The sequence below is a fragment of the Cariama cristata genome, unplaced genomic scaffold (genome assembly GCF_000690535.1).
Source record: "Cariama cristata isolate BGI_N322 unplaced genomic scaffold, ASM69053v1 scaffold16282, whole genome shotgun sequence".
In the NCBI taxonomy this organism is placed as follows: domain Eukaryota; kingdom Metazoa; phylum Chordata; class Aves; order Cariamiformes; family Cariamidae; genus Cariama; species Cariama cristata.
This window is the reverse complement of record NW_009602262.1, coordinates 435-14,361: the sequence shown is the minus strand read 5'-3', so window position 1 is coordinate 14,361 and position 13,927 is coordinate 435. Positions and strand designations below refer to the sequence as shown.

Genomic DNA, 13,927 nt, shown 5'->3' with positions numbered 1-13,927 from the left:
ATGATTCTATATATACAGAGACTGGATGTAAAGACACACCAAGTCAAAACTGCCAGTAAGGCTTGGTGACAGGAAGATGGTATCACATGCAGTGATTAGGAACAGAAGTAGCGCTAGGCAGCTGGCACAGGAGAAAGAAGACTAAGAGCACACTGAGTTTGAGTTCATAAGATATTCACAAAGACACTAGAGAGATGATACAGTTTAAGTTTGCACAGAAGGAAACAGCATTGGAACAGGGACATCATGAATGTGAATCATGTGCCTAGAGCTAAAAAAATGTGTTTATGAATGAGGCTAACTGAAGATAAAGGGGAAAATGAGGGAACATAAAACTAGAGTGGGATACGCTGAAGAAAGAAGACTTGAAATTAAATCATGAAAGAAGTTGGAGCCAGAGGAAAGTCAGATAAAGGAAGACTGTCACCAAAGATAAAGAGGCAGAAACTATGTGAATGTAGGTTTAAGACTTGTATTAATGGAAAATGGAGAAAACTGAGAAAAGGAGATAAAGCTGACAGGAATCACAGAAGATGAAAGCTAGTAATGTTGAGAAGAAAAACCAGCACAGGAAAAGAAGATGTCAACAGATGGGATGTTGCCATCGCATGGGCATGGGAGAAGCTATAAATGAGTTCTGATGGCATAATTGCAGAAATTTTAAAGATCTAGATGCTAACATCTCTCAGTAAAGAAAAGCAAAACATTTTCTTTCAATTGTAGACTAATCTACCTACAAAATTTTCTTTGCAAGCTTGATTATATTATGATCCGTAGATAATTTAATTAACACATACCTTTTTAACAAATAAAATAATTTCAACTTAGTAGTATATGAGCCACTATTAATTTCAAGGCAGACTGAACCAGAGGAGCTTTATTTGTTGTGAACTTTGTAATAAACACCACTTACGGTAAACAATAGCAGCAGAAACAAAACAGTGAGATAAACCTTATTTTATTCCACAGTAAATCATAAATTAAAATACATTCTTATTCTAGTTAATGTGTCAAATGTTTAATTTTAAAACTTCTCTAGCAAAAAACAACAGTCAAATGAGAATTCAAGAAATCAGTTCTCCCACAAAGGAGGAATAGAAAGATTATAATGAAGTTGAACTGAAATAAGCAGTACTTAAACACAGGCTTTGTTTGCCTACAGTGCACAAAAATCCTGAGTGCAATTTTTGCTGTAACAACATCTATTTACTCTAGAGAATAATTTAATTTATCATGGAAGATAGAGCTGCTTTTAACTTAATTCTGCAGTCATTTCAGGAAGGTAGAAAAGTGTGGCAGCAAGATGAGAAAACAGACTGCAGTGAACACAAATAGACTCAATGCTACTGTAAAATTTGCCCCAAAAGAGTCTATGATAACTCATTAAAACCCTGCAATTAAATTAATATGACATGTGGAAGACTTAGTTCTATAGGCTATGATTTGGAGTACTATAATATAGGTCGGTGTACATGAAGAAACTAATGTTCAGAATGGGTCTATATACACCATAGAAAAAATGAGGGAGAACCAAGGCCACGCTAGGGAAGTGTCTGTGTCATCAATGCAATGTCTGTAGTGAAAACAAGTATATTTGGTAACTGCTGTAATAATAATGCAAAACAAAAAAATAATTACTACAGATAGTACCAAAAATATTTAAGTGCTCTAACCTGAATGAATCTTCATTTCTACTTTAAAGCATAAACATTTTATATTGGGATATTGATGGAACTTCATCAAAATTTCTCCAGCCTCATTAGCATCCCTGCCTGTTTGTGAACTTCACTGTCAACATATCATATAAGACACCTACAGTAAAATCTATATTTAAACATTGGCCACTACTTTCCATATAAGATCCTGCATTCAGCCACTTGAAACTTTCTGCATATTACCAATTTAAGATGAAATTCTTCATGTTAGATGGCTGTTTTTGTAGCTGCTTGCTTTTAATTCAGCAAATCATTTCAAATTGTTCTTGAATGCAGCTGACACAAACATTTGTTTTGTTGTTTATTAACCCCCACAATAATTTGTTGGAAGCCAATATCCCCAGTGTGCCTTGGAATGAAGGCAGACAAGGAGGGATTTGAGAGTGTACCATAATGATGTCAAGGAATATTCTACTAGCCATCCAAACCTGATTATGCCTGAGCTTATGAAAAACTAAATTTCACACAAACTCAATACCGCCTTCTTTGAATCAGGCATCTAAATTCTTCAAATTTTCTACCTGTCATGAAGCATAGTTCAATCAAGAGCTTCAACAGCCTGAATTTCTTTTATCTCACTCCTTCAGAATACTTTCAGGTTTCATTATGGTGCAAAGAAAAGAAACTGAGAGCAGAGAAAATTTCACTTTGTTGCATTGTACTATTCCAGTGGGTACCAAAACTGCAAGAAGAGGAAAATTAGTCTAACTGGAAGCAAAGCAATATTAGAAGGTGGATGTAGAAAGGAAACCAGAGAGGAGAGACAAAAGAAAAGATTCAGACTAGGATAAGCACAGGATTAACAGAAACGCAGAAGGGTCCAAATGGATGGTTGAATATATCAGTAAACACCAGCATATACTTCAGTCAAATACTGGAATAAAACCATGGATTCCCAAAGTTTTATAATTTCTTTTTTTAGAACAGATCTGAAACAAGAACATCTTATCACACTGAAATCGTATGAAACTCAGCAGAGTTCCATTCCTCTGCTTTGGTACAACGTACTGGAATTAACCAAGAGTCTCATATTGGCTAGCATAATGGTTTAATAAATTTCTCATTTCCTCTTTGCTTCTTGACCAGATTTCACAAAATAAAGTAGCCTTCCTCACCAGAAGGACCTCTTTTCAACTTCTTGTTTGAACTTCAGTCAAGTGAATACTACCTACATTAACAAGAAGATTTATAGTATAAAAATGATGATAATTTATTCTTGTAATTGCCTTTTAGTTTCAACACCCTTGCCAATCTAAGTTGCATTTTGTCAAAGAACTACACAACACCTTTCTTCTCTACCAGTCTTGAAGCTAACTCAATTTTTTATCTCCCCCTGCCAGAATGTATAGGCTAGCCAGCGGTGCTGGCCAATGATTTCCGGAGGGAAATACAGCCCTGTCGTAAACTTTTCTTTCAACAGTATCCGTATAAGCCTGTTCCATCTTTTTGAGTTGAACAAACAGATTTATGGCCACCAGGAGTTCCTTAACATTGGGGGAAATACAAAGCAGGACTAAAACCTGGTATATATAATATAATTTCCAAAACTCCTCTTCTAATTCTTTTGGAACACATCGTGGAAATTCCAGGACTCATGGGTGATATATAAAATCTCAATGGAACTGGATTCTTTCCGTGGAAGTTAGGTATATAGAAAATTAGGCTTATCATAAAAAAATCTAATAATCAACCTTAACTAAGGAACAGGTTCTTACCAATAGAGTACTATGTTTTTTGGAGAACATGCTTTTACATTGTTCCAGGTTATTTGCAGTATCTGCTGAAGAAATCTAATGAAGTTTAGAAGAAGGATAGCCTTAAGGAGAAGCACATAGCATATTTAATTAAAATATTATTAAATTTTATTAGTAAGCAAAGCCAACAGTATGGTCGCTACCTATACAAGAGACATTTCTGATTATTAAGTACAAATAAAACTGCTGTCTTTTTTTCCCCCTCACTGCCACTCTGCTAGTATGGATTACACTGTCAGAAAATTCTAAACAGATTAAATTGATGAATTACTTCAGTTACATTGTAGGGCACTGCAATGAAAAACAAAAGGCAAGAGTCAAGTTGTTACAAAAGAAAGAAGAGCAGAAATATTAAATTTTCTGTTGTTATCACCTATTTTTTCTGAAAATACTACCATTGGGGGTGTGTGTATATATATATTAAAAAAAAATTACAGAATTTTGGGAATTGTTTTCTCTTCAAAATTACAGGTCAGTTAGAAAAACATTATAAGCAGCCAAACATACAGAACACGACAAGAACATGTGAGAAATTAAAAAAAAAATAAATTTAAAAACTACTTAAAATGTTTAGCTCACCTTTCCAACAGCGACAGCCACTCTGTTGGTCTCCCCTGCTCTTTGCTTTCATTGCAGTGTCCAGCATTATGGCTGAAGGAATAGAGTACAGCAGAACCCCGCTAATTTACCTTACTAATTCACATACCTCATAATTTGCACACAAAAATTTGCCACTTTCCCAATTTCTTAGGCAAAATAAAATTGAAAATCCTGTAGAGATGGCTTCTACTGTTCAAATCACATCACATTAATAAATATGCTATACAATACTGACTAATACATTATTCAGTATTACCATCAAAATGTAAACTAAAGAAAATAAGTTTCTTTCAAACATCGCCTTGTACCATGGCACTCACTTGCTCATTTTCAAACTTTGAAATTAACAAAAGGACTGCCCACCAGTGAATTAGGGAGGCTCTACTGTACTTAAAATTGTAATGTCCTCATTGATACGCTTTTATCTACAATTTTCTTCAGACTGCATCACATGGGAATACAGCGACTACACTTAACTATGTCCTGTTATATATTATAATTAGCATCCTATCACTGTTATAATTATTCAGACTTTCTCTTTCAGAACATTATGTATTCAGTTCAGTGTTTGATTTTTCCTCTTACATAGATTTTTTTTTTTTTTTTTTAATGCAATATATAATACCAAGTGAAATTCAGCTCTGGGGTATTAATCTGGTATTTAATGAAAACCTATTTGTCGCTTGATTTTCCAAACCAAAAGATAAGATTATCCAAAAATATCATAGACAACACCTCTGCCTCAAGCCAAAAATCAGAAACCTGATTCATTCCTGACTGCCAGTCCTTTAATATAATCAATAAATCACATGGCATTTCTGATCTGGGCTGATGTTTGTCAAGTTTACATCAGTTACCAGTTCAATGTAACTCCCATACTTCTCCAGAAAAAACCCCAGCATATTACTACATTCAATTAATCAAATTGACAATTATGAAAAAAATCTTACTGGTCTGACATCCCCACATGAGTTGGTAAACTGCCGTGCCAAGCCAAAATCCAGCATATAACACTTCCTACAGGTGCTAGGAAAACGTCCCATTGCGAAGTTAGACTAGGAAGAAAAACAAATACAAATAGATATAGGCATATATATACACACACATTTCAGTATGTGCACATATTAATGCAGTAACACAATCATAGAAAATCCATGTTCTACTTCTCTATCCTTCCTTCCATATTTTCAGGTCTACTAAACTCCCATTAAATTTGAAGAAAACATTGAGAAAATCAGATATCCAGCTTAACATATCTAAAGCGCAGCCTACATGGTCCAAAGAGATTATCATCTTACTTCGTCACTTAGAATTTTCCAATCATGTGACCCACTCACATATTTTGATTTGAACATTTCAAAAAACTACCAACCTAGGGGCTAACAAGTTCATCTAAACAAATGCACTAATATTATATATGCAGATTACAGAATAAGGGGTGCAAATTGCTTTTTTCTTTTCATGGGAGGGGGAAGAACCAGGTTTAAAAGAATAACACCAATAAAATCAAAACACAACAACAAACCCCAAAATAATGAAACGGTAAGAGTTGGAAAGTCAGTGAGGATTTATGGAGGTAATTCATTCTGAAAAGCTTCAGTAGATTTTCTTATTTGCCTCTACAGATTAACATTCTATGTTAGCTCTTTAAAAAAAAATTCTTCAACAGTGCTAGTTTATGATGTTTGAACATGTTGGCTGAATCGATTCAAATCTCCCCACCAAATCCCCTTAAAATGGATTACGTATATAAAAAAAGATAAAGCTAAAAACAAGTTCTCTGAAATGGAATTGAAACTACATATCTGAGCAAGCTGGAAGCTTAAAGCAATTAACTCTAGAAAAACTACTCATTTTCCATTAAGCAAAACAGCAGTACTGTTCTAAATAAATCTGAAATTCACAGCTGCTCCAGTGTCAAAGGTTGAGGGTAAAAACCAATCGAAACTATGAATTGAAATGAGTGTGATCAACATTATTTTTAAATAGAACAGAATTTCAGCATTGCCTAATTCATCACATGAGGCAAATAACCAACCAAGGATTTCAAGATTTCAGCTCAGCACAAAGTTTGCTTTTATTATAATCTATCTAGAAGGTGCATAATAAAAGATAAAATGGACTTGTATTTTCAAGCCAGGAAAACTGCATGCTAGAAAGCAATCGTGCAACCTCTTGCATGTCTAAGTCACAACATAACTCCTAAAGGGGAAGAAAAATTATTTCTTTTATTAATCTAATACATTGCCTCACACTGCTGTTTATCCCTGCTCAACATTTAATTTTCTGGGTTTTTTCCATCCCCTAATAGCACTCTCCATTTCCATCCTATTTCAGCACATAGACTCCAAGATACGGCTAGATAACAAAACGTCCCCAATCCATCCTGCCAGCCATAAAGGAACACATTTCCCATTCAAAATCTGAATTATTTTCATCATTAAAATCTCGCGCTCCAGCTAACTCTTTCTCACCTATTTCACTTGACATTCACTGCCTCTGTGTCCTTTTCCTATTAAATGAAGTCTTGGGGATGGGTCAAGGAGAATGCAAGTTTTATAAAAAGTTGCAAGGAAGAAGTGATGAAAATGAAAATTCCCTAATGCACAGAAACTTATCAGATAGTTTATGTAAACATTATTCAGCTGACAGGAAATTTAGCTATATTTGCCAGATACAACCATCCATATTTGCATCTATTAGAAAACATAAGATTTGCCTTTTTTTTTTCTCATTACAAATTTTCAAAGTTCAGAGTTCTAATGATATTTTTAATATAGAGCAATATTTTAAAAAGCTGATGCAATTTCAGGAATAAAAACAAAGAAAAACAGAAAAAATAATAAGAACAAAAGCGTCATGCTATCAGGAAAGCACTGTCCTCATGACATTTTGGCATCACTCATTTTATTAGAATTGTAAAATAAAACAATTTAATAGTTTTCTCTTACAGCCTGTCTTCTCTTTCCTTGTTTGTTATAAATATATTAAATACCAAAAAAAATTGCTATTGAAAAGCTTATAAATACACTCTACAGTTAGTATCTATTCTCTTAGATTTATTATGTGAAGATATCGTGATTAGCCAAACTCATTATATCATACCTCATGGCAAATACTCCTGATTGCATGATGCTACAGGTAAGAGTTGGAAGTTTTAACTACAGAAAATTGCAAGGAGGCCTAAGTAACTGGAGACAATGATGACAAAGACCAAAGTTATTGTTGTTGCAATCCAACATTAGTTAATACAAAAAAAAATCTGCCCCTTCTGATGAATAAACATTCAATTTCCTGTCCCTTCTCATTTTTTCATTTTAACATCTAGTATAGAATCTATTCTTATTTATGCAGCCATCTAATGACCACATATCACTTGCCTGTTTTGATTTAATGGGCAGACTTACCGGTTTTATGTCCCTGTGCAGGAATCCCACAGAATGAATACTTTCAATAGATTCCAAAATCTGCTTCCCAAGACGCAGAGTGGTACTAATGGTGAATGTTCCTCGAGACTGGCTGCGGCGCAGGTCTGCCAAGTTCCGACCCTGATAAAGTTAAAAGGATGGTTTCATAAAAAGATACTAATACCAAGATTCACAGATAGTGTAAAGTCTTCCTACTTCTTCTTTAACTGTTCATGGTTAACCACCAAATACTCTCTTTGCCTATTTTTATATTCAAGGATAACACATCTCACCTAAATGTAATGAGTGTGTGTCCCCGAGTATCTCCAACATGAAATTCAGAATCTATTTTTGAAAATATTAATCTTCGTATCTTTCTACCGCTAAATAACATGGATCAAACTAATCTCTATTAGAAGACGAGTACATACACTATTAGTTAATGTTGTATCTGTGTCACACCTGAAAAAAGGCCACTGAGAAAAAGCTCACAAAGACTTTTTTACATTCACCTCTTTTAGGAAAAGTACATAATTTATTTAATTGAACAGTATATCTTAGATGACTTAACCAAAGAGATGAAAAATATACTATGCATGAAATGCACCCTCGTGACATCACAAGTGTTGGTTTGTCAAAATAACAGATGACCAACAGTATGAACTAGAGCACACTTCTTTTTCCAGTATTGGTATTCACCAAAATTATAAAGGACAATAATATCATAACTTTCAGTGCTAATCACCCATTTTACCCCTTTTCACAGGAACAAGTCTTTCAACAAAGTTGTCTTGGTTTTGGCTCAGATTGAGTTAATTTTCTGCTTAGTAGCTGGTACAATGTTTGGGATTTAGTGTGAGAATAATGTTGATAACACACTGATGTTTTAGTTGTTGCTAAGCAGTGCTTATCCTAAGTTAAGAATTTTTCTGTTTCCCATGCTCTGCCAGTACAAAGGTGTACAAGGAGCTGGGAGGGAGCACAGCCAGGACAGCTGACCCGGACTAGCCAAAGGGATATTCCATACTATAGAACATCATGCCCAGTATATAAACTGCAGGGAGTTGGCCGGGAGGGGCCGATCACTGCTCAGGGATCGCTGCTCAGTTATCAGTCAGCATGTGGTGAGCAATTGCATTGTGCATCATTTGTCTTTTCTTTGGTTTTATTCTTTTGTTATATTCTTTTACATTATTATTATTATTATTGTTGTTGGTATTATATTTTCAGTTACTTTAGTTATTAAACTGTTCTATCTCAGCCCAGGAGGTTTGGGGTTTTTTTTCCGATTCTCCTCCCCATCCCACTAGGAGTGGAGAGGAGCAACCAAGCGGCTGGATAGTGTTTAGTTGCTGACTGGGGTTAAACCACAACAAAAGCAAATTAAGTGTTTTCTTTCACTTGCAAAGGGTATTTTTTCACTTTCATCAAAAAAGCTATGAAAATGCACAGACTAATATATTCTATTTTAGACTATCTTCAAGTGAAGACTTCAAAGGAATGTGAATTATCTCAGAAGACATCACAGTTCACTCTTTCAATAGTCAGGTCTTTCTGAGGATGCAAACTTTCTCCTTTCTGAGAGAATTATGGAAAGGCTATCAAAGGATAAAGATAGAAGGATATGCTCAATTTAGGTTTGCTCACTCCTATGCATTCATGATCTTCGGGCTTTTTTTTAATTTGTCATCTTCTAAAATTTTACTGGGATTTTAATATATGCTTGGCTAATAAACCAAAACACACAAGCAAACTTTGAGCTCTGAAACACTGACCTGCAACTGCATGACCACATAGTTAAATCTGTCATTCCTTCCACATCCAATGAATCTACAGACATGATCTTTTCCTGAGAGAAAAAGAAGCAAATTAGCCAATAATAACGAAATTCTGTGGTTTATTCCTTTAAATACCTAGTAAATTACTAGGAGAGATAGCTATATTTCTTTAGAGACCTTTAATAAACTAAGCCTTCCACCCTCACAGTTCAACAGCTGTAAAATCAATGTCACTTTCTTCCATAAAATACGCAGCTCCGCCACAGCTATCACTCTTCCATAAGAAAACATGCATGGTAACACGCCTAAATGTCCACAAATTTGAGGTACTTTGGATTAGGAAAAGGTTCTTTTCTTGCAGAGTTGATAGCTTGTTATAGACAATATTCGTAGCCACCATCCCTCTTTTTCTATAAGCTGCAGCTGCCACGATGAAAGAAAACAGTAGTAGTCAACTGCAGGTCGTGTTTTGTATTAAGAGATTGTAGAAAATGTAATTCAACTAATGCAATTTATGAATACCTTTTTCTAGAATACGATCTTCGCTGTTTAGCTGCAAAAGACAAATTCAGCTCAGGTACACCGAAGCAGAGATAAAAGAATTGTAGTAGCTAAAAAAAAAAACAAAAACAAAAACAAAAAAAAAACACAAAACAAAACCAAAACAAAACAAAATCACAGTTTGGTTTAAGTTGATTTTCTTTAAAGTCTCCCCCTGTCCTAGGAGCCAACTGTGGAGGAGAAGAGGGCTGGTCAAAAATAATCTCCTTACTGTCTTGCAGCTCTAAGTCAAAGCATAAGATTCGCCAGGTAAACAGAAAGAGGCAAGCCAAAGACTGCAGTAGGGAAACAGAAGGGGAATGCAATCTCATTGTCATTTCAGTGTCTGTGTTCATTGTCTTGGAGAGCAACTGGGCTCCCTTACGACCTCACTCTAGGACAGAACAGGGAACTGTAGGGTTTAAGTCCCTCAGGCCATTCACCTTCCTTTCTGACACCATGGAAGTTACAGCCAAGAGAAAGCTGATGGTCGCAAGTGGCTGCTAAAGCTGTGTAAAATTTGTGTCACCTAAGGTTTCTTTCATTAATTTCTTTACCCTTGGGATTATCAAATGTCATAAACAGAAAAAAAGAACTGATAGGAGAAAAGCAATTAAAAAAATTCAAAAACACATTACTGCTTTCAAAACACTATTACTGCTATCTACAGATCTGGGGGGACCTTTTATAACTGCTGCACTCAAGGTTCCATCAAAACCCTAAAACTTGTCCCTACAGCTTCTGAATATTCTCAGTTCACTTGAGAGAAGAGTGGTTGCCTGTTTGTTGCTTCCTCAGGAAGCTCTCTACCACATACAATTAAAACAGTTAGGCCCATTTAAACAAAGAGAACGGTACAGGATTCATCAAAATAATCTATTTTAAAAGAATCATTTGAAGAGACTTCTCTACAACTTCTGCAAATATGTAAGTGCTAAGATGTAAGTATCACTGCTTTCCCTCCACTTTTTCCTTCCACCCATTTGTTTAAGTAATACAGGCAATATTACAGACAGTATAATTTTATGAAGAAAAAGGATTTGCAGCAAATTTGTCAAGATGAGATTTTGTATATTCATTGCTGCAGTTTCCCATTAATGAAGTCTCATCTCAAATATTTATGATTAATTTTACAGCCACTCTGAGTATGCTGAAGGAACATCTTCAGAGAAACACATATTAGTCAGATTTAATCTGACACAGTTCAGTAAATGTCCAAAATTCAGTTTGTCCAAAACTCAGAGAAACCCCATTTTAACTGGAGCAGCAGCTCCAGTTGTGTGGTAAATTGTCTGGAATCTAACTTTTATAAAAACCTGAGGAAACAGCAAAGGACAGAAGTAGGGCCTGTACACCTTATTCAAACAGCATCATTCCCTGCCACTCCTGTGTGGCTATATACACATATTACACCTTTGTAGATACCTTCAGCTCCTTTACCCTCAGTGAGAAAAAATTATTTTCTCACACTTGTGAGCCACATGGCTGGGGAGCAGGGGGAGAAGATGGTAATAGGCTGCAGTGAACAACTATGCCCTTGAAATGCTTCCTAGGGAGGGTACAAAGCCTACATGCCATTCCCCAGGTTGCAGTGTATCACTACAGCTAGCTTTTCAGCCTAGACCAGATGCAAGCCATCACTAAATTATGCTAGAGAGCTGTAAACGAGTGAGGGAGAAGTCTGTAAGGTTGTGTGAGACAGAAACCAACTGAGTGAATCTCACTCTCAGTGAGTGAGATGTGATAAGTCTGTCTTCTCCCATCTGACTGTGGGAACAGATGGCCTAACAGCATGATTAAACAAAACAACCATCTGTTGCAGCAGATTTCTTTTTAAAAAATAAAAATAAAAACAGAGTTTAAAGAGTTAAACAGTATTCTGACAACAATAATTAGGAGACAGCACCATTGGCAGGGGAAAAAAAAATAAATCAAAGATGCAACTGATGACTAAGCTGTAATAAGTGGCCATATCAGTGAACATACTCCTCCTTCATAATTAAGAGAGAAGTCATACAACTACTCACATATTTAAGCATGTTTTGCTAGGTCAGGGTCTTAAAAGAGCTTCTTTGAAGTTATTCATTATTCACTGCTGCATACCTACAAAGTTATGACTCATTTCACCCCCGCAATGAATGACCACACTGTTTTACTGTTCAAAATTTCTGAAAGCAAAAATAATAGAAAAGAGTACATCCCTGCACTTCTGCCAACAGCTATTCTCATTTCAGTTTCACAGCTTCTGTGAAATAAGATTCTAATACAGAAACACTCGAAAGCATGTTTATAACCTTGAGAACATGCCTAGCTCTAGTAAAGACTGGAAGAGCTGTTTTGCTGGATTGTGACATATTACACCTGTTTATTTAATTCTTTCCTAAAAGGCTGTTTCTTCATAATTTTCCCAGAAATTGTACATGACAATAAAAATATTTTTTAAAAAGCCAGATCCACACATCAAGAGAATTCTGAATGACAGTTAGCTCACTGTCTCTCATTACATACTACCACAGATCAAACTTTCCAAATATTTGCAAGAAAAAAGATTTTCATGACAATTACACTCTTTTTCTTTCCTCTGATTTATGTCCAAGGTAACTAGAACACCTTGAAAGTAGGAGAACATAAGCCCTTTGAGAAAAGGATAGTAATTATATGGATACATATATATATATACACACACACACACACGCCAAAAAGGGATAGAAGAACAAGATAAAAGTTGGTCTCAGAGGATGTATGCTATTAGAAGGCTGTCACAAAAATATCCTAAAAGAACTGTTTACAATTTCACCTGCTCTGAATCTGCATAAAAAAACCTTGTCAAAAATAACAAAAATTTCTACAAGGTAAATGAAGCATTAAATAAAAAATATTCTTCAAGAAGCAATAATAAAGCTGTTTTCTGCTCCCCATTTTTATCCATTTTTCTTGATTTTTTTTCTTTGCTTCAAATTTTTAGCTCTTGCATGCTGAAAACCTGGGAAGCTAGAAAAATCAGTGGAAATAGCTCCTAGGAACCAAGATTTTATGTAAAACATAAAATGGCCTCTACCATAATCTTATTTAATAAAAATCCTTTAAATATGGATAAAAATATATGCATGTAAAAATAAAGTCATGTATCTGTGCAAACTATAAATCTCAATCTATGCAAAAGGTGCACCCTTGACCCACCTCTTACTGTAGTCACTTCCCTGATCATCTACAACGTTCCCAGCTAAAACCAGAGCAGTTACACTTTAATGTGGAACTTGCACAGCAATGACTAAAAGTCACCTCTAGCGTTACTGCCATGCAATCACTGACTTTTTTATTTTTTCTTTTTCTTCCTTTCTTTTTTTCCTAAACTGTGCATGAGAAAAACAAGATATTAAAATTAAGGAATAATATTTATACTGTTTTCTCATAAGGAAGGTTGCCAAAAGAGCTCCTTCTAAAGATCTCGTACAAAATCGGGGTTTCAGTTATATATAAACTTCTACTTATTGTTTTCTCAGAGAAATAATATTGATAAAATAAGTAACTGAAATATCTTTACTTGGATTATATACTATTTGGATTATTTGCCTCAGTGGATCTGTTGTTCAGGTGTTTCATTATCCTGTTCTTTTCATCTAGACAGCATTTCCCATGATTCAGTAGAACCAGAGACTCTTCTGCAAGAAAGCTTGGGTTGTTAAAGGAATTACACTCCCAAAGGAAGACTGATGAGAGAATTATAACTTCTCTAAGGTCCTATGGCAATTATTCACAAATCAATTTTTTATTATTTCAGGAAATATTTTACCTTTTTCAAAAATATTTCAAAAGGTAAAAAAGTTTTTACTAAGGAAAAAGTATTTTTGTAACATCTTAACTCCAACTTCACTATACTTATATTCACAGTAGAAAGTTATAAGGCATCCCAGTTATGCAGTCATATATAAGGCTATGTTTTTACAAATACATTGGCATTGTAGTGTTACCAAATTCCAATGTTTTATTTCAGTTATTACTATTTTCCTTATTACTTTAGCTGCTTCACCTATACCATTTTAAAGACTCTGGATTTTGATCAAAATTGAATCAAGCTGATGTGTGCAGAAAAAAAACTTGAAAGAATAATTCTGAACATTTAAAAACCCAGG

General features: G+C 34.9%; 1 protein-coding gene across 1 annotated transcript; it reads right to left on the bottom strand.

Annotated features, from left to right (window-relative positions):
- Positions 1 to 5,019: 5,019 nt before the first annotated feature.
- On the bottom strand, positions 5,020 to 9,807 carry LOC104157382 (tau-tubulin kinase 2-like; the record flags this gene model as incomplete). Its single annotated transcript, XM_009694691.1, has 4 exons — positions 5,020 to 5,124; positions 7,477 to 7,617; positions 9,252 to 9,325; positions 9,777 to 9,807. Coding segments are annotated over 4 exons (351 nt in total), but the record flags the coding sequence as incomplete, so codon positions are not given.
- Between the last annotated feature and the right edge of the window lie 4,120 nt (positions 9,808 to 13,927).